Here is a 26,674-nt window from a genome sequence, read left to right as displayed (position 1 = left end):
TGAATGATATAGAAAAGCGCTAGTTGTCGCAACGCCTACAAAAAAAAGCCCATAGCTACAGCATTATTTAGCACGAAAGTCACGGCTATAGAAAAAAGTTAGTGCTTCGTACTTAGCAGCGCCAGATCGGGTTCTCGAAGAGACTTTCACCACTGCAGATATCATCAGCATATAAGCGCTTTGTGTACTTATTTACCCCGGTATCCCCCACTCGCCGTTGAGATTTGTCAAAAAAAAGTAACAGAAATTAATACAGCTTTTTGTGCCATAAGGCTGACAAACGGATGAGCATGGGAAATAGACAGATCATTTTGTCCATGGCTTTTACGAGGTGTTCGTTGTCGTATCATTTCCTTTGTATTATAGGTTTTCAGAGAGTAAGTATATGCAACGTAATATGAAACGCTAATTATGCTAGATTTTTTAATTCAACCTATTGACAAGACAAAAGCCTAATTATCGAATGCTTTCTTTGATTAATTTACTCTGTAGCAAACTCAGGAAAATCAATTTAAAAAACTCAAAACAAAAGTTATGAATTGCTAAAGCCGCTAGAACTGTTTGAAACTCAGCGATATTATTCCCCGATTCGCTTGCAAGTCCTTAAATCGCCCAGCTTTAATGCGTTAGCTTTCGTTTGAAACTAAGGCTTGGCTATTAGGCACTTCCAAGGTTCGAAATCTAATTGTCCTGGTTAAGGCAGCATTCGTTTTTTGCTCGGTCCTCTCAAAATCCCTGTCCTGATAGGTTTCCGAACCAACGCTGCACAGTGTTATCTGGCCAATTGTAGAACCGGGAGCTGGTTAGGGAAAATCTATTCTACACTAATTTAGAACGAGTGTCACTTTTTACGTTAATGAGCGTTAAAACACCTGGTTCTATTCCATCCCTTAAAGATACCTACGGATTTTACTGGGTGGGCTGGATGAGCTATGCTTGTTACGGTGTCATGACACGACTTTGAGAATACATGAGCTCGTTGGAAGCATTTGTTTAAAAACTGTCTATCAATTCTTTGTCTGCTGAGTAAAAGTCTCGTAACGCCCCGAGGCAAGTTTGGTATTCTTATTCAGGTCCAGAATACCGCGAGGCAACACGAGTTTCAACACATAAAAGACTGCGTGCCCTAATAGTGTATTGGACAATGTTAAGTGAACAAACGAAAGAAAATTGATGACTACCCAATTTTAATACAGCAACCTTCGCTCTGCATTCATTAAATAAGATATTCGTTAATCCTTAATTAAATGACCGACTATGCTCCACACGCACTCCAGTAGGACGCGTACGTTTTGGCCGTTTCGTGCTCGGCAAACATGGACCCCACTGATTTAAATATGAACTGTCCTTCAACATATATTTACATGTGTACGGGACCCATATACCAAGGATGGTCATTTCCGTTTGTCGGACTTAAAATTGTAGGACTAGTTGTAACGAAACAGTGGTCAATCCTTTAGTTGATGATTCAACGGAGTCAAACATTATAACTGCCAGCTAGGAAAGCAGAGCCGCCCGAAAATAAATAAACACGCTAGTTATCTTGATAAATCTATAAGCGATAACCACTTAATGTTCCCCTAGGGGATGTTAAGTTGCTTCAGTCTTATAGACTTCAGTCAATAGCTAAACTTTATTATTGCGTTTTTATTTCACACGCTTACGATCAATGATATATGTAAATTTTTGTGTCTGTGCTTTGCTAGACTCGTGTATTTCACTAATTCACAATATTCGGTTTACAGCGAGATCGTCGATTTTCGCTCGATCGACTAATTGTTGATATCACTTTGCGAAAATAGTAATAAATACATTGCGTTTATATGTATGTACAGTTATATGATATAGTAGTTAAGAGAAATAAGCAACAGTTTTCAGTGACTCTTCCGGGGCCTCATGAGCCTGACGCCGAAACACCAGACTTCATTATTTTGTTTTTATGTTCATGCAGGTTGCTATAACCAAGCTTAACTTGAATCCTTGAATTAGATCAACTAGCCTATATGAGACTTCCGCAGTTTTTATGGCCCTTATTTAAAGAAAAGATATTTGAAAGATCGAATGAAACAAGAATTAAGATAGATCTGAACCTAGATGTTTTAAGGGTTTTGTGGATGGCGCCTGCATGGACGCTGGTAAGTTATTGTCAGAAAACATGAAACCTTGATCGTTCCGTTTTCGCTATCAGATTCCACATTTTTGCCGACATCCTTGAGACGATATCATCTGCAAGAGGTGCATGGTTTGAGCCAATCATCAGCACTTCCAAACACGTGACATTTTTGGCTTGATTTTCAAAAAGTTCTTCAGTGAGTAACTTATAAAAGTTGACAGCCCCCACGCCGGGGTACGGCAGAAATTTACTACGTGGCGCATACAGCGGTGTCACTTTACGACCGCTAAGATTCTCAAACCAGATATCGTAACGGTACCTGCAACGTTCATCAGACCACGTGAATCCGAAATTTTGGCCTTCACCCACAATTCGTTCAGCTTTCTTCCAGGCGCGTTGTAAACAATGTTTAACCTGAGTATTTTTCTCATCGGCGAGCCCGCATATCGTCCGATTAGCCGTGCGATTGACAAAGATGAAGCCTTCCAGTTGGCGGATGTCTCCGAAAACGCTACGTAGGTCGAACTTCAGGTCAAGACGAGCGACGATATGCGGGACTGAAAGCCAAAAAAGTGAACTATGGGGTTGATACGCTGAGGCGCAATCGAGCACGAGCTCAGAGAACGCGGCCGTGACTTTCTCTTGAAGGTCGGACAGTTTCTGATTAAGCAAGAAGCTATTATCGGAGTCCTTATTCTTTGGCATGTCATTTAGCGTGTCATAAAACAGCCCCGAATCGAAGGTCTCGCGAATGATGAGTTTGATATGAGCCAGCATCATTTTCTCTGCTTCAGTCATTGGCTTGATTTGCATAACGCGGTACACTTTAGTCATCATATTGCGTATCAGAGCTGTTTGTTGAGTAATGTGCTCTACGTCGATGTGTTCACCCTTAAAGGCTTCTCCTTGAATATGGTTGACATGCCTTGACAATGCGTACAGGGCGTCACTGCGCGCTGTTAGCTCGTTGAGTTCAGCTAACAGAATAACCGTACCTTGACAAACTGTATCGAGGCGAACCACTAGAAAGGGTACAGCTGTATTGAAGTTCGTCGAGAAGAACATAGGCAGGTAACTATTCATGTCCATTATATTAGCTACCAACGACAGGTGGAACAGATCAGTGGTGCTGAGTTTGAGAGCGTTACCCGCGTGGTGCTGCATGAGACATTGACTCTCGTGGAACAGCATCGCATGACTAAACGTCAACGGAGCATTTTTCGTCTTATGACGAGCCGACGCAAGAATCTCCTCAAGAAGCTTCTGGTTCTCCCTCGAATACGGATAATAACTATGGGCTTCAACCAACCACGGGATCGAGCTTCGTTTAAGTTCGTCATACGCTTTCATCATGTTTTTGAGCAGCTGTGCACGTGGCTTGTCGAACCGAAAATGCGTCCTCAATTGAGGTAGTGCACATGCGTAGAGATGCCATACGCATTGGAGAAGGGTGTTAACACGCCGCTTTTCCGTGCCCTGACGGCCTTCACGCGAATTGCAGATGTAGATGGCAGTGTAGCCCAGATATTCAGTGAACAAGATCAGGGTTTCGTTGTCGCATTGGATGCAAGCGCACGGATTGTTCAGTTGTGTTTTGTAGATTTTCTGCGACGTAAGTAAAGGCGCAAACAGATGTACAAGAATATCCGTACTGACCTTTTCTTTTGGCGAGTCAATGAACCCGTTGCACATCGCCACCGCAGCCACGTGCTTGTAAAACTTGTCGTCAGCCAAGTTGAACACTAGGTCGTTCATAGGGTCAAACACAAGGAAAGCCCTCATTCCCGGGCCCGCCTTCGGTGTCGTTAAAAAGAACTGAACGGCCTCACTGTTATTCATTTGCTGTTATTGCCTACAGAGCTGTTTTTCCTTTCTGGATTGTCGATGAGCAATGGAGAACACACCACGAATGATTTGGCTGGCCGCCGCTCAGTGCAGTACTTCCAGAAATCCAACTACTCGACAGACGCGCTCACTCGCTCCGCAGCTCGCTGAAAGCAGTAAAAGTTTTGTGACGTCGAATAGGTTTGGGTACGGCAAAGGCGAGTCACGCGGTGTTTTGCTTTCTATTGACGTCGGCTGCCTGTTCGCTGCTGGGTCTGGGAGGGGTGGACAAAATGGGAAAAAACATGGAGAGAAAGGGGGGAGGAGAGGGAGAGAGAGGGACCGGTTACAAAAGGAACAACACAAGATTATGTTGGTTGACTTAAAAAAGGCGCAAGTGATTGTTTTATTGGCGATTGCTGGAAACAGCTCCTATTACTCCGGCGTCTCTAATAGAACAAGTCACAGGTCACTTTAGGTATCTCTCGACCTGTAATTCTGTGTAATCCTTTAAAGAAGAAGCCTGGTGGGAAATACCGTTGGCTTTTATTCTTGAAAGAGTGACGGACACTGTCACAAACGGAAAGGAGGCCCGCTATTGCCTATAGTTGCTCAACGTGATCCGGCCCGTCCCATTTTGGAGAGAGGTATAATGCCGATGACGCCGAAACAGCAGACAGTGCCATAGAGCTATACCGTTGTTGTCGGTACCCCACCGTGTCCACGATAGTAATCGGAGAGCGTAAGACGTTGAGTATTGAGAGGGGAAATCCTTTTTTGTGGACACTGGCTTTTTTTCATTTTCCAGTTAATCATCTGCTGGTGTCACCGGATATTACAGTGCACCTCGACTGGCGGGCTGCGTGGAATATAGACAACGTGTCGAACACTCAAAAGGGGAAGCGCATGGTAATGACTATCAATACTGCGACGCCGCTAATCTCCCCGTCAACGGCCTGTTGTCGGTTGAGTTAGACACTGCTTTGCAGATGTCGGGCAAGATGGCGACCTCGTTCACGCTAATAGGTTACGGCTGTTTCACTCGCTGTTACACACCCCCTATCAAGTGAACGTAAAATACGTACCTACTGGCCCGACGTGGCTTTCTAGTAAAATAATAGAGCAAAGGTGTTCTCAGTTTGAGTATGACCTTGAGCGTTGCGTTAGCCAGTTCGAATAGTTTCTGATAACAACTTTTATTAGAGATTAGATAGCAACCAGGTTGATACGTGTACACAAGTACACCTTGTGTGCATGAGTATATAAAGGCACGATCTTTATCGGGAGACCGCCTTATGTGGCTATTGTCGCCATTTTTATAGTTCGTGTTTAATTTTTTTTAAAACGACATATGCGAAGAGCGTCTATTTATTATTAACTCTACGAACTTTGTTCCTCTACTTCTTCTTTCTATGGAAATGTTATAGGACATTTTATCTGTGCGCTGTGAGAGTGCTATGACATCTAAATGGCTTGTATTTTTAATATATATGTATAATACGTCAAATAACTAAAGTCAAACAACCATTTTGTTAGCAATATTTATTAAAAGAAGCTTCCCTTTCGCTTGTAAACAGATTAATCCTTAAAAAGAAAAGCACGCACCATATTGTTTTCGCGCTTGAGTACTGACGCTTTAGAATGCACGTAGCATTAACATTAATACAAAATAATTGACGTAAATACAGAATTCTTGCCTGTCTGCTAGTGGCACATAGGGATTAAGCGGCAGCGCATCTCCATATGGGTATATATTCGCTCGATCAATGACCCTGCATTTTTGAAAAAAATCCGGAATATTAAGCTATCTACATATTTAAAAATTGGACTTTGAGCAATATTATTTTTAATCAACTACGAAAGTACTTAAATGAATGTTTCGAGTTATATGACCGGTGCTTAAGTCGCTAGGCGTTGCTTTACTCGGATGTTTTTTTAACAAAACAGGAAGCACATCTACGCCTAAATTCAGACCTAAAGCAACACGGGCCGCCTGTAATCAATCAAGTACCGTAGCTCATTTATAAGCAATTTTCGTAAGGAAAGAAACTAATACAAAACATTTAAAGTAGAACTACAATATAGGTAAACAAATTTCAGAAGAAACGCTATAGCTACTCTTAATTCATACCTAATCTATGACTACCATGGCCTGCCCGTTATCATTACCCGCCAAGTTAAATTGTTAAAATCGAGTCACCATATTTCCTATAATCGTTATAATTCCTATGTGTTATTGAGATACACAATACATTCGCTCGCTTTGACCTTAAAACAATCATTTGATACGAGCTGTCTGTACTTATATATGTTTGTAACGAAGCCAAATAGACGGGATAACATGAAAAACAAACAGCAAACTCTTTAGGTCAACCTCATACGGTTGTCCCTCAGTGCCCCAACCAACGCCACGTTTTGGTTGCCGAAAATGTAAACAGTGATTTCTGTTAATAGAATACGACCTGTTAGTGAAGTTTCGCGTAGAGTCGTCCGTAACGTAAAATACGTCCTGTTATGCTACCAATATAAGAATAGCATTGACAAAAATGCATTTTAGTTACAACAAGTAGACGCTCACGTCCTTCTCAGATACAACGAGAGTTATTAGAGGAGCTTATGAAGTTAGTTTTAGTTATACTGCCCTAGCCACCGGTTTGTCATGCAATATCGTTCTAGGCGACTTCAAAAAGAAAAATCGGTGTTTTGAATCAACGTTAAGGGACCCGCCGAGATCACCATAATGGCGCGGGTGAACGAAAAATCGAAAATCTTATTGCGAAAACTGCTCATTTTTAAGGACTAAGGATCCATTCGGTTTACTTAAAGGTCATTGTGGGTTGTGGCGACAAAAATTTCCGAGTCCTCTAGGAAACTGCACCATTAGCCAAGCAGAACGGACTTGGCGCTTATACCTAACCGTTTACGCCAAAACATTCGTATGAGAGAACAGAATAGCACCCCATTGAACAACGTGGCGTAACCATTCCGCATTTTTATATTCTTTGTGTCATCTTCAATGCGAAGACTTTAACGCTAAGATGCCTTTCACAACGTGGGAAGAGCGCGATACTTAATACCGAAATGAATGATGTCCCAATCATACGCAGTCATTGGAGAATGGCAAGTCCTTTTGAAGATAAACGTTGCACGCCACGTTAGTTGCTCCCGTACGCGCAGCTGTTGATCAAACTTCCGGTAGTCTTGCTTTAAACATCCACAATTACTGATTAAATTTTACAATTACGGAAGAGTATAGATTGTAAAGCCTTATATTAATTTCATATTGGTGCATGGAAAAGTCTATGTGAAATATTGGTACGTGATCACGAGTTTTAAGCCAGCCTTTTCTAGCGATAGGAACGCTATGTTATCGGCATGCAATATCCCCGACGACGTTCACCTTAACGTCCAATCCGCGTTATTGTAAATGGTCATGCAAAATAGCGACTGTTAAATGCGAACCCCCTGCAAATCTTTTTTATTTCTGTTTTCTCCAAACAGTTTCTATACGGTAACGTCATATACATATATATATCGGCATTACACCGAAGGACATACAATTTTAATTAAATTGCTCGTTATTTGTTTTAACCGTTTGGGACGATTTAAGCTGTTTCACTAGATACTTCCTTTTCAAATCTTAGATTGATATATAAGGCTGTGGTTTTGTGTACGCTGGGCAACAGTAGCATAGAGTTTCCTGTACCCCCACGAACTTTATCCTTGAACGCATCCTACTGTCGTCTACTCACCGACTCCCTTTCAGCTCAACCATGGTTATTTTGCATCATCTGCACATATAGAAAGTACCTTCTATATCATCTTCAATCGTCTCAGCTTCTGATTACGGTAATCACTTTATGGCTGAATCCTCAACGATGCATTAGGTGAACAACTTATCTCTGAATAACGACGATCTACCCAATGCTTTTTTTGTAATACAAACAAAGCTGGTTGCTGATGAAAAATGGGTTAACAAAGCTTTTCGAAGCTCTATATGTACAAAACGCTATTTCAGTGTAACCTCTTTGTTTCGAGTATTACGTCATTAGGCACTCCCTCAGACAGACGGACGACTGGCTGGCTCCCAGCACAAAACAAAATCTATCCACGCCCGGGTTAGAATTTAGACCACAACGTGTCCCTAAGATCAGCAGGCAAATATGCTCTCCACTAAGCCATCACCGGGACAGTTCAGTGTAATCTACCCCTACAGGGCAGTCCTCGTTGGTTCTTTTGACCAATCGTCATGGAAAAATCGAAAAATTCCTTTCAAATTTGCGCGCTTGAGGAATTTTACACATGGCATAATCGAAGTCATATTCTGTACGATGAATAAGTGTTCTATGATTAAAGAAAAAACAAATCTACCCGGATTCTGCGACGTGGGTCCATGCTCTATTAGAGCGTGCTGACTTTGTAAGCCCTGTTCGCTTGATTTTAAATATGCAGGTGTCTTGAATTACAAATACAATATCTGTCTTTAATCACTATTATTATTATTATTATTACTATGATTGTTACTATTTTTACAATATAATTTCTGCACGTTCCTGGAGAAAATTCATAGCATGTGCTGGTCTGTTACCGATGCCGTTTAGTACGTACGGTTAACGGAAGCAAGTCGACGAATGTGAGAAAATACCACGTGTTTAAAAATGCTAACTTTACTTAAAACGCAGGACGCCTTTAATCTACTAAGTCTCAATGAAGATCTCAAATTTCTCCTTTATTGACCGTTCATCCGCGATAGTGGGTTCATCTAGCGCCAAATTTCAAACAGAGTAAAGCGATCATACGCGAGCGCCAACCATCTGGAACCAAAAAAAAAGCCGTTCTGGTGGCATCGCCGCCGTAGGAAAGACCCCGCGTGTTTGCTGACGTTACGTATGTGATCATTATACGGTGAGACCTTATGTTAATAGCATTTTAACTGCTAGCTTGAGCGCCGTTGCTGAGAAAGTGCTTTATACGATGAAGGAACGACGAACGTTGTATGCTTTTGGGTAACTAGCGCGATGCTATGCTTTTCGCGTCGCTTCCACCGGGTGGAGAAGCACAGTGCATTGTGCAGCGATTCGGAAAAAAACCGCGTTACCGATGAGCCAAAGGAAACTGCCAATTTAACAGGTCAGGTGAAATAGCAACGTGCGAACGCAACGCGAACAGTTCCTCAAACAATAGATCTATTGTCCTTGGGTGTCTATTTACATAGGTGAGCTCATTAGTCTCTTCGGTTTAAACAATAGTTGTGCTAATTGATACTGAGGTGACAGACTTTATTAGACGTTAAATGTTGTGCTTGTTTATTTATTGACAGCGACAAGAAGCAGTCGTTTAAACTAGGTATATATTCAAACGATTATATATCTAGTATCTACATACATGTCGTGCATGTCGTCTGCAAAACACCTATTGTCATTTACTACAAATGGTATGCGGCAGAGTTTGTATTTATGATATTTGGCAGTTGCACGTAAATAAGCAGGTTGCTATGTAAATGTTAATTTATCAGATCAGGAACGAGAAAAATAATATGTATCGGGAGTTGCTTTTGTCGTTGGTGGCACTACGTAAGTATTTTTCCGTTGATAATAAAACGGAGCTTATGAATCTTCGTGATGTCCTTTTGTTTTGACTGATATAACACTGTGCTGTACTAATGTAAAGGGCTTGGACAGAACACAGTGAGGATATAAGAGAACAGCCAGAATTTGCAAACCTCAAAGTAGAGGGTCGTATATGAACGGTTGACGCTCGTTTCTGAATGATACAGAACATGAGCTAGCCCGTCTTTGTAGTGAGTGACTGTAACCATTTATTTGATGGTAGGTGCAGGGGTCTAGCATGCATGTGGTAACGAGTTAAGTAACCTGGATTTGTTGGACGACTTTTTGTAACTGTTGTCCTTAGCTGGCTCTTGACTCAGGCAGCTAAGCTGCACTAATTTATATTACCACTAAGATACAGCGGAACCGCATGTACGCTTTACCATCTACTTTAGTATTAGCGATGCTTCTATGTATAGCTGCGCTAAATGCTGTGAATCATTCTTCGGTATCGTGAAAAGAAAAATTTCTCTGATGCTGTCACTAGCTACGCTACAGCTCTTTTAAGAGTCGCACGTGCGACAATGCCTAGAAAATAAAGTATATATATATATATTAGTAGGATACATATTCTCAAAAGTCTTATAGATAGCCCTTCGCGGTCAAGGCCTCGTTAAGTGTAGTCTTTAATGGAACACAGAATGACCGACAGAGTAATTTCACTATTTTATTGAATATTATATATATATATATATATATATATATATATATATATATATATATAGTACGAACCAACTGTCATATCTGTACTATTTTTCTTCATGGAAACAGGCAGGGACGGCTTCTCTAAGAAATTATCAACAAAAACAGTGTTACAGGCTACGGAGCAAATGAAGACTGATTGATTTAGCACACTACAATAAGTTGCACCGTCCCATAGGCACTGCTATGTTAACCATAGCCAAGTATCGTTACGACGCTCATGATAAAAGAGTTCCTACCGGGGCCAATGTTGGGCGTTCAGCTGGGCCATGCGGCGTTGTCCATTAGTCTCATTGGCATCACACGAGTTTATGTTGCATGTTTAGCGTATTTTTCAGCGATAGTAGTATTTACTGTCTGTCGATTTTGTATTCATCCCGTTTTCCATATCGAATGGCAGATAAATCACTAAAGTACGTTCAAATTCACACTTCCAACTCTCTAAAAAACTCGTCCCTGGTCTCATAAAATGCGTTCTCTGCAATAATGCTCATGATTCTTGTGTGATGCGTTTTACAGAAGTGTGTGTGTGGGGAGAAGAAGGGGGACGTAACATGTATTAAAAATGTGTGTCGTATAAATAAATCTTTAGGCGCTGTATTAGACATCCAATACTTTCCAGAGCTGAATTAGTACTTGGCCTTTCCCCCAGACATGGTTAAATTTTGGTTTGTTAAAACAAAAACCAGGTGAATGATCATTAACAAGTAATAATTATCAAAGCATATAGCAGTATTTTCGACATGTCTGCATCTTTCGGTTGCTCCGAAATAACGTACGTAAAGTGAGACATTATAATATTTTTCTAATACTATGCGACATTTTCTGTCACTTATATCACAAAGCGTCTTGTTTATATAATAAAGTGCAAGAGCATTCGTGAGTTCCACGATGATTAAAGGATTATGCGGTGTAGCGGTATGTGATGCTGCTGTGTGCCTAGAATTTGTTCTTTGTGCCTAATTAAATTACATTATGCAAACATTACGTATCAGTTGCTTGCTTCAGTAGGACGAACGCAAATGACTGATTTTCTTTGACATCAATAGCTTCTCTATGGAAAACTGTTCAGGCAATAGTCGTGACGCTTTTAGTGATGTTAGCATCGATGATAGTACCGCTGTCCACTGCAACCTGAAAACCTTGCACATGTACCCACAGAGTTTCGATCTGTTGTATTCAAGTACTTTTCCCCGTAGGGGCTAGGCAGTTCCCGCGTACTTTTGCCTCTACCTCAACTGAACTTGTGGAGTCGAACACGGTGGTGGAAGGTGTGTAGCGTCCCTATTGGCTGGTTAATAGACTATTAATAACCCCCCTTTTGCATAAAGAAAGCAATCTCGATTGTTAGCCATAATTGAACTTTTGAAATATGCAGGTGCATAATGTACGTTTAAACCGTAAATAATTTTTCTTGAAAACTGCCAGTGAATCAGTTTTTGAGACCCCCCCCCCCTCACGTCAATAGGCAATACAGTCAGATTGAAAATGACGGCAACAATTCAGACTTTCAGATGATTCGGTTTCAGTACATGTAAATAAACCAACAACATGATCATTCTGTCCATAACTTTATTGAGTTAAGACGCTTAAACAGTGATCTAGTGGCAGTAGCCCGCAGAATTTCTTTTTACACACTGCGTCAGTCACACTGAATCGCCCTTGGCATATATGTACGCGGTGTCTCTTTGAACCAACTGCGATCCCCTCAACTGATCTATTAAGTTCAAATTTAAGTTTTTAGCGCAACTGACTTCAAATTAGCTTGCGAACATTAATCATATTCATAACAACAATACTTTTAGTATTTCTAAGTTGATTGTCCATCATTTGAGTTTGACTATACACAAATTGTGCCTACAATCGGCTACAGATTCTGATTTTCCGCTTACCCGTATCGTCTACTTCACGCAATTGTAAAAGTCGTCCACTTTTTTAACTCATCGAGCCGATGATGATTTGTGCAGCTTATCTACTTATTCAGACAGAACGCACAAATAGATATTCTTAATTAAAATGACTCTTTTAGTTACTTGTCGCACACTCGCAATGTTTTGCAACACAGGACACATTATCTGTCCCGCTCTTCGTTACCAATATATCAAGCAGTCCGTTTTCTATACGGAGTGTCTAGTTACCTTGTGAATTGGCGCCAATAACTTTGTAAACAATGGCGCCGTCGTCTGCACAGGTGGCGGAACTATGGCGACACATAATATTCTCGTCGTGCTTATAACACTCGATAAATATGCCATCGACAACAAGGCAGTCACGTCACTTATCGACACGTAGAACCTCCACGTTGCTTCCCGCTGTCGAATAAAAGCTGCGATATTGGTGAAATATGCGTCTTCACTACGCAACCACTGCTACGGTGGGTTTTCCAGAGATATTGTTGCAACATAGAGATTCAGCTAGATATCGCATCCGTATAATACAAAGACACGGCTGTGCTTTGGCTCCGTAGTCCAGACAACGGTATCTTGATTCGATGGCGACAGGCGATTCCCGTTTGTGTTCTTGTCTTGGAAGGGCAAAGTGATAAAGTCAACAAAATAGCTATGACTATTCAGGCGGAACGCACTCGGCATCGACATACATTTGAGGCAAAGTTCAACGGTTTCTTTTCTGATAATTTGTTTTACATGGGATAAAAACTACTTTGCCACGGTAACCTTAATAAGAGTTTAACCTTTATTTTTAGCCTTTTTTTCTTTTGTTAAACATTCAAGCTGCTAAATATATATATGATACGTTATGTATGCAGGTGCCAGAATACAGTCGCAAGCACTTTTTTTTTGACCATGACAGTAACAGTATAGCTACAAGCCTATTACAGCAAAAAAGGTTGATTAGTCATTTAAAAACACCTAGAAACTGTTACATAGTTACAGTGGTATATACATAACATTAGAGTATCCAATACATGCACGCGTCCGGTATATTCGCTTAAGAGCTTGTTACCAGTGCGCCCTGCAAACTTTCCCCTGCGGAAAGCTCTGTTATTGTGTAGGGCCCGTTTTCTGCCTCTCGTAGATTAGACGGAGCGTTGCGATGAGCCTTTGCCGGGGTTGCCAATGAATTTTCAAGTAAGCACGGATCAAACTTTCGGAAATCGGCTCACTGTCACTACATGCATGTTACTATAGTTAACTGTGTTTCGTTCACTCAACCCATAAAGAGGATAAAGAAGGTCAATAATATAAAATAAATACATATGCTCATCATTTAAAGAACTAAACGCCTTTTGCGATTTTTTCCAGCTGCGTCTGATTCACGATAAAACATTATGGCGCGAACAACATATCTCGAAGCAGATGTCTTACGTTAGAACATTTATGAACAGACCCAGAGGCGACAGATATCTCTGCACTCCATCCTGCAATATTGTAGAATAATTTTTCGAGAAAGGTTACTTTTCCAAGAGGGATCTTTCTAAATTAAGCAAGAATTGAGTAAGCCAATCACTTCGTGGAGATTGTCTTAGTGTTCTAATTTCGAATCTAGAAAAATAGCATGATCGCTCCAGTTGGGTGGATGGAAAATAACAGGGCCCTTGAGAGGAATAGAACGATTTGTGAAGTACATGCCGCTAGTAGACGAAATTACCTGTAATTACATAAGAGCTAGAACAAGTGTGTAGAAAAAGAATCCTTCTAACACGTGTTAGCCCACCTACTAAGTCCGTCATATTCCCTTGTAACAACCTAACATATGTAACTATGAGCCGAAAACAAGGAAGCTACTCACTGGATAGCTTCGAACAACGGAAAAGCAAAGGGCAAGTCGATTAGAAATATATGACATGACGCCATTTTCGCTTCAACTACTCGTTCGCTTAGGTTCTATTACAGTTGGGAAAATGATTCTGTTTGTCTCTGCCATCTGTTCAGGTGAACTTCGTTTCTTTCCTTGATTCATCATTTCGTATCCTTGCGAAGGTACAAACGATAACTCCGCCTTTCCTACAATCATTAAAAATCGTATAGCATTTTTTGACCATTTGAGCTAATCGTTTCTCATTAAATTTATCTCTTGCTTAAATCCCTGAAGAAATCTTTGTTAAAAATCATTAGCTAAATGTTGTAAATCAGGTTGTGGTAAACCTGCTCGTTTAGCATTGTTGAATAATTATTAATTAGTCTGATTTAATTATAGATTCTAAAACGAAATTCAAAATGCTGCTAAGGAAGGTCTTGACTACCGTTTCCACCTCCAGAATCAATCTAAGTGGTAATATCCCGTTTTTAAATAATAATAACTAGATAATGATGAACAAATGAAAATCAATAGACAACTCCTGGAACTGAATGTGGAGTGCTTAAGAAACCGTTCATATGCACAGCGAAGTCTATACGATAAATATTACTTGGAAAAGTATTAAGCAAGAAGAAATGTGATCATACCACATTCTAGGTTCGACAGTCTCGTGCTGGGAGCTAGCCATCCAGTATCGGCCGAAATACCAAACGTTTAACTCGGAACATAGATATTGTATCACATTCAAATGGGATTTCTGATCGTGCAAAAAAAGGGTACGTGTCGAAGCGCTTAGTCACTTATTGTGTCCATTAGATAAAATGATACTATTTTGCTGCTCGTAGTAGATCTACTATGCCTCGAATTTAGATTGTACTTTCGTCGTAGAAAAGAAATTATTTATTAAGGTACAACGTACCTTAATACAGTTTCTTTTTGAAACTAGAAATTAGTGTTAACAGTAACCAATATCTCGTCAAAAACACAGAGACGTAGTCACAGTTGGTGGTTTTTATGGAGGTCAAGCGCCAATAGAAATAACTGCAGCTCTATTGCGACTGAAAGAATACATCGGCAGTATAGAACGCATGGTAAATAGTCTACATATATTTTCATATAAATAGCTAACGCGTTGCGTTGGTTTATGTGTTAAACCAATTGAACATTAACCCATGGGTAGACGCTCTGCTTGAGAATCAAGTTATTATTACTTTTTAGTAATCTATATTGCAGCTTACCCATTAACTGAGTTATGCTCAAACAAAGCTGTTCACGAGGAAATTTGCATGAGCTCGTCCTTTGGCCACATTTTCTATATGCCTCTGTTGTTTGCGTGCTGTTTAAAGCTGAGCTGTCCTGAAATAATTCAGTTTTTTTTTGTGTTCAGACTCATTCATTTTTCTTAAAATTAGGTAGCATCATTATTGCTATCTTGCTGTAGCAAGAACATAGCTCCCGACAAGCTGGCTTTCTCATATATTAATTAAATGTAAATCCGGACCAGACACTTGTACTATCTATATACTGGTGAATTCAAGGGCAATTGTGTTGATGCATATTCGTAAATGTTTATGCAACGTTGATATGAGCCGTTTCCTTATTTGTTATCTACGCTTAGATAAAACATATTTTTGTCAGTTTCCTGCGACTTTATCGAGGCCCGCTGTGTGTCCTTTACGGCGCGAAGAAAGTCGCATCCAACTAATGATGGATTTAATCGCATAGGTTCTTTTATTAGGTCTACAATTAAAAAGCCATTACTTCGAATCCGCCGTACACAGTTTGAGCTGTGCGGCAAATGCATGACAGGCGCTCTATCAGAATGCAGCATTCGAATAATGTTTATGAGCGCACTTCTTTCTATAGTAGCACAACACACGAGTATGTATGTTTACGACGCTCGTTGGTACAGATGACTTTCCTTTCAGTTCCAAATTAGCTGAAACAGTTTGTATTATCCTCTTTTTCGTACATATGTCCAGTGCCGTCCTAAGTTGAATAACTTATGATCGAACGCTGCTCTTGCCTTTATTTGACACTTGTTGCCCCATTCACTTTCCTGTGTTTTCGTGTTTCACATCACAGCTTCACAAGTTTGTATCGAAGTGAATTTATCTGGCTATTTGTCTCCTGGGGGGGGGGACACTTGTTCACATCTGGTGTAAAAAAGGGTCTATTCCTATAACCATCTCGCAAACTGTATGTGGGTAAACTGTATTTCGTCAGATACTTATACCTAATGGAAAAACGTTATGGGACCAAAGTGAGCAGGTAACTGTTGAATATTTCGTATCAGATAATAATATGATTGTGGTTATGGCGTTAATTAGAAAAATTCGATATACTGATAAATAAATATACTTTCAATTGTCATTCTTTTGCGGAAGTCAATAATCGGGATCATATCATCGTGGTAATACAACATAAGAGTCGCCCGTTGCGATTGAGATGTACTGTTTTGTATAAGAGCTTAATCAATTTATATTGCGTTTATGCACAGTCAGTCTCTGTACGTCCTGCACTGCTATACTGTAGTGATTCGCAAAGTAATCACATTGGCTGTGTAATATAATCTATTAGTTAAAATGTATTTTTCCGTAAGGAACAGGGCCGCATAGAAGTATCGGTGAACACAATTCGATTGGTATGCGCTTTACCAGAAAATGGGAAAAAATATGGTCATATTTAATCTTGGATATACGAACACTGCCCTTCTTATTAATATAGTAATGAGGTACAGTTAACGTTACTGCTGAGTGACATGCGGTGTTTTAATAACTAAATTTGACAATCGGTAGCACAAACATACAAAATCGGACAAATAATATATACAAGTCTAACCTGATCTATTTCTGATCCAAGTCTAAGCTTAAGAGAGGGAAAACAACGTCACCGATAGAATAATAAAGTTCACATGGCAAATGCAAAATAAAAAACAAGCTATTTTGTCAATTTTATTCCTTTTGTATCTATTAGACTTGTACTTTTCTAACTAATGCAACGTTTGACAATATCTGATTTACTTACTTAAATTCAAATCAAAGTACCTCTTATCTGTATTATAGCAAAAAGTTCAACTAAACATAATTAGCTAACCCGGCGCGCCTTTCTTATATTAAGTAACGTTATAAAGACTCGTTATAAATGACTGGGTCGTTATATATGACCCATAATTTTAGAACGTGTAAGAAATTGCAAGGAACAAAACACACGATTCTTTTCGACTATATAGTGGATGTATTTATTGTGCCGTATGAAAATGGCCATATTCGATTATGGTATTGTGAATACTAAATATCATCAAATGCGCTAATGTCACGTATTTCTGAACATTTCAAGTGTACCTGAATTGAATTCGGTTTTTCTATTTGGAGTAGTTTAATTGCCGCGTATGAGCGGCGACAACGTCACGTGTACCCTGGAAAATTTCAGATCAGAGCAGGGTAAAGGACTCTTTTGTAACCGGAGCATTACGAGGTAAGCAAAACTATAGTCTGCATATATGCGGCAATGCCAAAATGCGATCATTTATTGTACAACTAGGCATGCCCGATATGCTCCAATGTATGAAACAATTTGTTGCTTTTCATTAGCAGTAAATGCTTTTGATATTCTTGATAGTATTGCCAGTGAACGAACATTGAAATAATAATTAATTACGCGTCATGCGTCCTCATTCCAGAATCACGGATAATAGCCATCCGTCCCCTTTATTATTGGAGTTGTGGCCAAATGTCGGCAGGGCCAGGAGCGAAAGCCCCTTCGTTTGCCATCGTTGACTAAACAAATTCGTACTCTCTCACTCGAAACGCAACACCTTACAAGCCGCCGCTGGTGCTGCCGCCACTTTTATCGATGAACTCTGAGCGGTCTTTCAGTATGTCAGGTATAGGAAGTAGTCGAAGTTCGGATTCGTTTTTTCCGTTAGAAGATACATCTAGTCAGGAAGATGAACTAGATGCCGATATTGTACAGTGGTTAAGACCGTATGGAGTGCGGTTTATCCGCGATCTTCGTACGTATCGGCAGTGCACCTGCAGCGTACCCTCAACCATAACAATACAGTTTCGTGATGCGACCGACTCTATCGCCATGCACTTCAAAGACACAAATGGTTCAACGCCTTTTTGCTTTCAGCTCGTACCCAATCGAGAGGACTTTGTCCAGGATCCGTATGGTGACTTCTCCCTTCAGGATTTCTTCGTTGAAAGAGATTCGCGTGGATCAGCCGCGGGCGTCTTGCATTTTTCCGGTATGTTCGCGAATCTTGAGTACGATCGAACGCTTCCTGCGTACAGGATTCTTAATCTTGGGGGCGATCCAAAACTCTCTCTAATACATCGTGCCGGCAAAGATACATTTAAGCAGGAACTCGTTGAATTTGTACGAAAGCATTCGTCCAAGATAAACGACTTGTACCGATGTCCCGTTGTTAATTCTGCGGCACATTTGTTCGTGCTATCCTATCCAGTTCCTGGGAAACTTCACGAGGCATCGAATAGTCTAGAAAAGGAAGAGATTAAAGAACCAAATGCCTTCATCAATTATGTCGTTACCCGCCGAAAATTCAAACAGCACATCGAATTTCCATCATACCTGCTTTATACGCCGAACTGGCTCACACATACAATCGAGGAGCAGTTTGAAAACTATTGCAGTAACATAGGGCTTCGCAGTGTTGTGACTTCCGTCGAACTACTGAAAAAAATGACCGACAACGAGATTGCAGCAGAAGACGCTTCTGGTGAACCGCAAGCCCCAGACGTGATGTCATACCAGGCACTGGTAAGAACTCACTTGGTAGTAGAATCCGAGCCAGTCGGCCGTGGGTTTCAACGCCTAACCTTTGGACGAACCAGTGGCCAGCGGCAGATTTCAGCTACGCCTCGTTACGATAATTTCGATCATTGACCATTTTTTATTAGATGTCGTTCACAGACCTATCGGCTAGATCGTTTGGAGGTGTTTGAATCTAACTATATACATATGTATGTATGACGCCATGTCGAGTTTGTATATTGCGTGATAAACACCGGGCCAAAACTAAATATAGTGATTATGCTATGTGAAAGAAAAAATGAAGGCGCTCCTGCGTATCTCTTGATACCAAAGATTTTCTATAATTTAATATTTTATATAATAGTCGTCCATAATGCTATTATTCGACTGTCGTTGTACTGATTAAAGAATGGATATACTTATGAGCTCTATTCTATTCAGTTTTGACTGTCATTACCAAGACAGGATGGCTCATAGAGGAATATGTAAACAAAATAAACATTTTTCGTATATAGAAGATATTTATATATTTGTGTATAGCATTTCGTTAAAATATTTATCATGTTTAGGACATTATTCGATGCTGATACAGGTCCATAGCCTCACTGGTGATTATTATTCATTTAAACGAGTCTTTTACTCGTTCTTATTAACTTATTCGTTTTGGTCTCTGTTACATGAAGTCGGCGATGGTCGGCATGGTTATCCCACTCATAACTACCGCAGCTAATAGAATTGTAACTTCGAGGTTCAGGGAGGAAAATTCTTGTGATACTTTGTTTAGCAATTTTTTTTAGCCCTCGTTTGCATAGGATGCTCATGTGGGAGAGTCAAAAATTCGAACTAAACCGTATGATTACTTTATATACTTGGTAGGCTATACATAAATAATAAAGATTTGTACCAATTATTAATTACGTTTTCGTATACTAGTTGTTTAAAAAACATGAACAAAATTACACAGCACATCACTGAAGAAGATTTCCTAGGAATAAAGGATTCTCTTCCCTTCCGATGGCCTTTTCCTGTTTTTCATCATATTGAACTAAGGTCTCTATTACCAGAACTTGTAGATCCGCTTACCGATCTCATATTTAACCTTGTGGCTAATATCTAACCGTGTGAATACCATAATGTAGATTCAGTCATAAATAAACATGTTACTACTTACGTTCTTAGTAAATAAAAACAGTGTAACGTTGTAACACAATACATGTTATAGTTAAGACCAAGCAAATAAATCGAAGTTCTTACACGACAAGGATCTTAATGATGGAATTATAACTTCTGAATGATTCATGTAATAACGGCCAAAAACTATCGTATCCGTGCGTATGGTCTGCTGTCTGAAGCGTACATTTACAGTTTTCTAATATTTAGAAAAAATAAAAATAAACAAATTTAAAGATTTTCAAAGCTGACAAGACAGATATGCTAGGTGCTTTTGAGGGTCGTCCTCGCAACTCCCCGTTCTACAGAAACAATCGAATGCGATTTAAAAGTAGTTCACACTTAACGAACGTAAAGAGGAGCATTGATTATTCTGTCATAACTACATCATTGATTAAATGGCAGCATTAGCGCGATATACGTCAACTTCTATCAACAATTAATAGCTGCGATTTAGGTTTTGGTCGGGGTAAGTTCTTCGATTTTTTTCGTAACCCTTCGCGCAGCAAGTTCATTGAACAGTGCTGACAACCCCAAGCGGTTGGCTAAATTCTCGTTTTATTGGGTCTACCAACTTTGAACAAGCTTTTAACTCCAATTAGGAAGCAGGCCGTACTTTTTTATAGGCGATTAGACTTATTATAGAAATCGCAGTAGTCGTGCATTCTTTATCGTCAAAGCTCTGTTCATATATTTCTACGTGTAAAGTTTCTATAATACAACACAATGACCTTTCAATAATGGCTATTTACAGTCAACCTCGACCAACTGCCCCAGGGACGTAGCTTGAACGGCTAGATTTTGGGAAAGCTTTTCCGATAGCGTCGCAAGAATGAAGTTAACGCTTCATGTCGACTCGGTTTTCGACCGACGCTTCTTCGACATAGTGATTGATCGAGTCGATATTGACTGTTTCCAGGACCTTACCAGAGACTAAGTGTGTCGTTATTTATTTACTTTTCTATGATCGAAATGTTTTATAACAATTTTTTTTTTAGCATTTAGTAGGTTTTAATTGAATTGTTACCAGAATAAGAAACATTTTCTATTTTTTATTATTTTGCCAATAAATATTTACATGTTGTACTCCACATGAAGACACAAACTATTGTGTTTTTTTTATAGCAAAAAATCATGGACTATATAGCACATAGTAAAACGAGTAATTTATTAATTTTAATTAACTTATACATAACATGAATAACGGTCCGAACAACATATGTATAGTTAGCGCATTTTATATACGCTATCAAACTAAATCAGGCAAATATATTAAGACTATATATAATATAAGACAAATATCATATAACTTTGTTTAGCTTGACTTAAAAATATATACATATTTCATATAGTTAAAATGTACCAAAAGTCTGATCTATTATTTTAAGGCACTGGGAAAAATACAATTGCTTCTTAGCGTCTAACACACTGTCTTCTCGATCACCTTAGGGCAATATTTTAGTACTTACATTCTTACATGTTTATATGATGCTTGGAACTAGCAAAGACCTGCGGCATTTACTAACTGAAAAAAGTTTTGCTACTTCTCCAAGTGTATGCAATACCGGCGGGCGTGTGGTTTAACAGGGAGGCGCCAAATAAAGCGTGTATACAACTAGGGGATCCGGAGACCCAAACCTCGAATCACTTTTAAAACCTACAAGGTAGATTAAGGAATTCAAAGACGTTTCAGCCGTACTTCCTTCTACTAAAAACGCAATAAAGCAAGCGCCCTCGAAGCTTTTCGGCAATTCTGTACTTAGTGATTTGCCCTAGCAAACCTAACCTCGTTATCGTTAAAAAAAATCAAAAGTAGGGCATGCCATATTGCCTCTTTAAAGGATGGAAGTAATGGAGAACAAGCGAACTTACAACTGATATAAATAAATATATTGATAGTATAGTTATCTAAAGAGATGCTAAGAAGGCATGCATGTAATGATTGGGGGTATAATTTGGTACTGTAACTTCTGATTGCCGTTGATCGCTCATGTGCATCCACATGTACCCGCTTTTATCATGTTGGTGAACATCGACCTTCATGCAAAACCGACGAATCCCGAAGTAAGAAAGAAATCATTGAAGTGCGTTTGGAGGCTTCGAAACTCATCCTGTTGACCCTTGGCACCTAATAATCCACCATAGATATTCCCGCGCTCCTTAACGCAAGTAAATATGCGTATATTATATAGTGTTTTTTCATATGCCACATCTCCATTGTGACAATAAATGTATTATTCAATATGATGTGTGGTGAACTTAGTGCATTTATATCGAGACATATTCTGTTAGTCTAGAAATCAAACTAATATCTTAAGCAACTCAAGTCAAGTTATTGTTACATTGTAAGATGAGAACATTATTTATATCAGGGGCGATTGATGAAGGACGAGGTATTTGGATGTATAAGAGAAACGTGTGTGATGACAGTAACCCAGAGATGTGTTTTACAACTTATGTAGAGACGTTTATGCAACAGTGAATAAAACGTAAGTAAAGGCGTGACTTTGTTATTTTCGAACATTAACGACAATTGTATTTTACTAGGTGTTATTTTTATATCTATTTTATAAATACCTTTTTGCATAATTATCTTCTCTTCCTCTTGAACTGGAAGCGTATTTTTTCGCTGGCTAAGCTTTGACCGCAAACCTTTCTTTGAACAATCAGCGAAAGACGCTTGCACCCTCGACCATAGAGTGAACCTTATAGTCGATACCGTTCCGAGATCTACGCAGGTGTTCCATCCTCCCTTAATGCGCTAATAAGTGACCCCGTTCTAATCGTCCTACTTTTATCTAAGTTGCCGCCTTATGGGAACGCCATTGTATGGTGCGTAAATGGGATTTGCTAGTTACCCATATAAGATAGTGGGATAAAGTGGCCTGCTCGATGCCCACAAGGTTCGGTAGCGTTCATTAGCGGTAGAATAACTGGGTGGCTCGCTGTCATTCGAATGCCTGAGGGTCAATTTAGACGGTAACGACGGAGTCAATGGAAAAGGTTTCTGGAATGAGTCTGGTTTCTCTCTCTCTCTCTCTCTTTTTTTTTAATATATAGTTGTTTTTTGTTAATCCAAATCTTAAGAAGTTCAAACTGGAGAAGTTATACATCCATTGCGACGTGTTTGACAGGTAAGCTAATGCTAACTTCGATTACATTAAGGGATGATTCAATATAATTATTAGCATATAATTTATATTTTTATATTTATCTATTTCAGTTCTGTCTATTGACAGAGCAGTCGTTATTCGGCGGATCAAAATTCGAAGCTAAGAGCCGTCCACAGACGTTTATATAGAGAAAATAGAAAATGCCAAGTAACAATTAGAGTCAGTGTAGGACCGATACCAAAGAACAAATCTTTTGAAAAAATTACTTACTTTTTAATGACTTGTTGTAACTAAAAAAGAGGGAAAATTTGCAGCAGCTTAAATGATCCATTTGTGGGTTTAAACCAGTTGCACCAGACACAGGGTTCAGCAATATTTTCATCGGTGGCAAAAATGCTTAGCAGCAATAGGCTCAGTGGGGCAATTGTCAAGGCAAATTTATGCATAAAGAACCCCAGAAAGTGTCGATGCTATTATCGAGCTAATTGGTTAAAACATTCGGCTGCCTTTTATTTGTTATGTAACTTACGTCAATTTACGTTTCTTTTTTTTTTTTAGATAGCCACCAAATTATCAATCATCATATATTGATTGATGGACCTATATGGGGTAACGGAATCTCTCCAACATACGTCACGGTATGTTTTCGTCATAAAAGCTTCACTGTCTAATATAATGCAACTTTATAATATCTCTAGTTATAGATTTGAGCTATAAGATAAATAATTTCTGCTATTAGTGGTAACTACCACTTTCGGTAAGTTGGGATTTATTTGATCTAGAAAGATTCATTTTTTCGACAAGTACAATCGTAGAGTATTGCGTATTTTTGACAATATTAGCTCTTTAACAACGAAATGTTACTTTTACAACATTTTTATAGAGTATACATATGAAGCGGAAACAAGCGTATATGACAGATGGATTGTTTCATCAACAGCGTTCACTATGGGAGCCTCTACAAGAGTTCATGCGAAATTTGAACTCTAGTTCTATAGTTTCAAACGTCCCGTTGTTACGACTCTGGATACATGACCGCATGCAGCTATACGTATAGACAAACTATCGCATTTGAAAGACTATGAAAGTTTAAGTAGTAAATTAAAATCACGTTATTAAAATGAAATCGCGAGTCATATAAAAACTTACTCCATTAACAATACTAAGGTAGTAAACGGCTTCGTTTATAGAAGTTGCCTTCTAGAGGTTTTAACATGAGAGTGAGCATTCTCTGAAAAATCTTTACGAACGGTATATAACAATAACATTGCCTCGTCTTTTTATCATCTTAGTGATATGACAAAATAAGATTTAACATCTTTAGCTAAAGTCTCATATTCCACAATTTCGAGAAAATTCTTCTATCTGAATATTTGACAAGTTTAGGTATGCAATATTTGACAAGTTGCAGCGATACGAGCTTTTCTTTCTATCAAATAGGTGTCGTCAGAATCCGCCGGTTTACTTCGATTTAACGATTCATTCTTCACTATAATAACTGCAATATTGTAATTAAGTATATTAAAAACTTTCTCCAAATTCATATGTCGCGAACAGGCGCGACCCTTTAATCTTAGGCCTGCGTATATTGCCCTCTCTTTGTTCATAAGCCTTAGCCAGTAGCGGTTCAAACATTGCGGTAATTTCCCCGTATATTTTTTTTAGCTTTGTAGGATGATCCCATTTTAGAGCACGCCTTAGGCCAAATGACTCAAGCGTAAGGACAAAGTAAGTTTGAGCGCTTTGATTAATTCGATGTGGAGACAGCTTTTGCAGAAGTCTGTGAATTATGTACAGGACAATTTCTAAAGGATCGTCTTTTTCAGCAACCGGCTTCAATGGATATTGCTCAAATATATTTTCAATCAGCCCGGCATTAATAAACCACGTTCGCACACCTCGATCTCCTTGTATGATCAGTGTCAGGAACCTTTGCAGGACTAACGGTCCATTTAGCTTTAGGGCAATTGGGAAGATGAGCTAAAACAACACACATACACATTGACAAACGCACAAGGTAATCAAGTGACGAGGTATAATACTGTCACGTTTAGTTTCAGTAAATGTGCAGGACATATAGTAAAGCAGAAAACAGTCAAACTCACATTGGCTGATATCAGTTACCAGAACTTAGCACAATTCATACATTGTCACCGGTCATACGGCACGATACACAAAAAAAACCGACAAATTCTACCCATTTTCTCAATAGTGAGTTACCGTTTTCGATCTACAAATCACAGATACTCCAATTAATAACTAAGAAACTTTACATTGTACATTGATCTGAAAAGCCAATGTGGAATCATTGAATCAATTATAGTGAGTATACCTTTTGAGCAATGCCAGATAAAACTTAGTTAAAAATAAAAGTTTATTTATTAACTTTTATTTTTAACTAAGTAAACATGCAGGAAATTCTATCGACTATGTAAATTTCATTTTAACTTCTAAATCATTAGATAACAATGGCCATAGAGTTTATAGTTATACTACTCGATTGTTTCAATTTATTCACATAAATTTATGAAAATGGGTACCACAAAACGAACGACGTTGATTCGCATTTAGCTACCAGACAATTACTTACTTCCCACGCAAATAGAAACTGGTGTTCATGCCTGTGAATCTCCAGTTTTTGAACGTCGGCGATTAATGCTGTGAATAAGTCTGCCCAACTTTCCAACAGGCCTTGCTGCTCGATATTAACGACTAGGCGGTACCTTCGGGTGGGTAACTTGTCGACTTTGCCCTCCCAGAATTGAGGCAGATAACGAGTCTGCATTTTAATCTCATCTCTAAATGATTCTACAAAATGTGAGAATATATCTGCTTCTGCCAATATCTTGTAGTCGTTCTCGTCAGGACGCAAACTACAGAACAGCTCTTTCAGCAAGGACAGGACTGCCCTGATGGCCCTTCTTGGAAGATGTTCTTTATGGTTAACTGGTATGTCTGCCAGGGCATGATAAATACCAGAAGTTATCATCCGCTTTCGGCATTCCTTAAACCTTACCAAGTTGTGCATGAGCTCCAAAGTTTCTTCAGCAGGAATTTCTTTCACATAGAGGACGATGTTGATGAGCTCGAAATAATGTGCATTTTCACACAAGGAACTTTGGAAAAAATTGCTTCGAGAGGCAGCGATATCCCTCAACACATGGATTAGTCCTATTATTGCGTTCCGATCAACCATCTTCCGAATGCAGTATAGCAGTATGTGGGTGTCCATAAAATTTAACTCTGTAGGAACTTGGCACTGCCGCAAGCTCTCAAATGCTTTGCTTTCAAGGTAAGTAATTCCATAAACTTCTGAGGTCGCAATCGCCTCTCGATCTTCAGCCGTATAAAATGCCATGATTGCTTTTTTCAACCTTTCCGCCTAAAGCAATAAAGCTACGCACACTTAAAGACACGGTTCGTGTGGGCCAGCAACCGTGATACGGTGCGTCATAAATACGATGATTACTGCTCGTTCGAACGATACCACAGAGTCACTTTAACATAAAATAGAACACAGACGTATGCCTACAACTATACTAATGAAATTCGTGAAGTACTGTGAACCACTGAAAGACGAACTGTGCATATGTGGTGGTCGGCCA

General features: G+C 39.3%; 3 protein-coding genes and 1 long non-coding RNA gene across 17 annotated transcripts; 1 reads left to right on the top strand and 3 right to left on the bottom strand.

Annotated features, from left to right (window-relative positions):
* Positions 1-1,538: 1,538 nt before the first annotated feature.
* On the bottom strand, positions 1,539-12,323 carry HPS1 (Hermansky-Pudlak syndrome 1 protein). Its single transcript, XM_086988746.1, has 2 exons — positions 12,141-12,323; positions 1,539-4,104 (listed from the first exon to the last, which is right to left on the bottom strand). Exon 2 carries the CDS (start codon positions 3,950-3,952, stop codon positions 2,147-2,149), a length of 1,806 nt encoding a protein of 601 aa, XP_086844872.1. The 5' UTR covers positions 3,953-4,104; positions 12,141-12,323; the 3' UTR covers positions 1,539-2,146.
* On the top strand, positions 8,630-20,041 carry LOC111248996 (uncharacterized). Of its 14 annotated transcripts, none has more exons than XM_086988754.1 (5): positions 12,375-14,189; positions 14,407-14,481; positions 14,665-14,783; positions 17,347-17,484; positions 17,690-20,041. In XM_086988754.1, exon 5 carries the CDS (start codon positions 17,863-17,865, stop codon positions 18,916-18,918), a length of 1,056 nt encoding a protein of 351 aa, XP_086844880.1. In that variant the 5' UTR covers positions 12,375-14,189; positions 14,407-14,481; positions 14,665-14,783; positions 17,347-17,484; positions 17,690-17,862; the 3' UTR covers positions 18,919-20,041. The 14 variants fall into 14 exon arrangements, 12 of the variants coding, with proteins under 12 accessions (XP_086844881.1, XP_086844885.1, XP_086844887.1 ...); XR_015327486.1 differs by lacking the exons at positions 12,375-14,189; positions 14,407-14,481; positions 14,665-14,783 and adding an exon at positions 15,952-16,278 and having other exon boundaries at positions 17,690-17,893; positions 18,145-18,259; positions 18,479-20,041; XM_086988755.1 differs by lacking the exons at positions 12,375-14,189; positions 14,407-14,481 and adding an exon at positions 8,630-9,152.
* On the bottom strand, positions 15,088-15,887 carry LOC147756022 (uncharacterized). The gene is made up of 2 exons (XR_015327495.1): positions 15,769-15,887; positions 15,088-15,363 (listed from the first exon to the last, which is right to left on the bottom strand). It is a non-coding gene; the product is annotated as an uncharacterized LOC147756022 (long non-coding RNA).
* A 3,763-nt stretch (positions 20,042-23,804) lies between the features above and the next one.
* On the bottom strand, positions 23,805-26,672 carry LOC111248993 (uncharacterized). The gene is made up of 2 exons (XM_022802223.2): positions 25,660-26,672; positions 23,805-25,049 (listed from the first exon to the last, which is right to left on the bottom strand). The coding sequence occupies exons 1-2, from the start codon at positions 26,425-26,427 to the stop codon at positions 24,591-24,593; spliced, it is 1,227 nt and encodes a 408-aa protein (XP_022657958.1). The 5' UTR covers positions 26,428-26,672; the 3' UTR covers positions 23,805-24,590.
* Positions 26,673-26,674: the final 2 nt, after the last annotated feature.

This window comes from Varroa destructor, unplaced genomic scaffold (genome assembly GCF_002443255.2).
Source record: "Varroa destructor unplaced genomic scaffold, Vdes_3.0 BEIS01000004.1, whole genome shotgun sequence".
Classification (NCBI taxonomy): Eukaryota; Metazoa; Arthropoda; class Arachnida; order Mesostigmata; family Varroidae; genus Varroa; species Varroa destructor.
The sequence above is the reverse complement of the archived record's forward strand: the minus strand, read 5'-3'. Positions and strand labels throughout refer to the sequence as shown.

What these genes read in the sequence shown, in the direction of transcription:
- HPS1 (XM_086988746.1), bottom strand. Translation starts at nt 3,952, where the DNA reads ATGAATAACAGTGAGGCCGTTCAGTTCTTTTTAACGACACCGAAGGCG.
- LOC111248996 (XM_086988755.1), top strand. Translation starts at nt 17,863, where the DNA reads ATGAACTCTGAGCGGTCTTTCAGTATGTCAGGTATAGGAAGTAGTCGA.
- LOC111248993 (XM_022802223.2), bottom strand. Translation starts at nt 26,427, where the DNA reads ATGGCATTTTATACGGCTGAAGATCGAGAGGCGATTGCGACCTCAGAA. An exon ending in AGTTTCTATTTGCGTGGGAA is followed by an intron (nt 25,050 to 25,659) that starts GTAAGTAATTGT and finishes GTGTTGTTTTAG; the next exon opens with CTCATCTTCCCAATTGCCCT.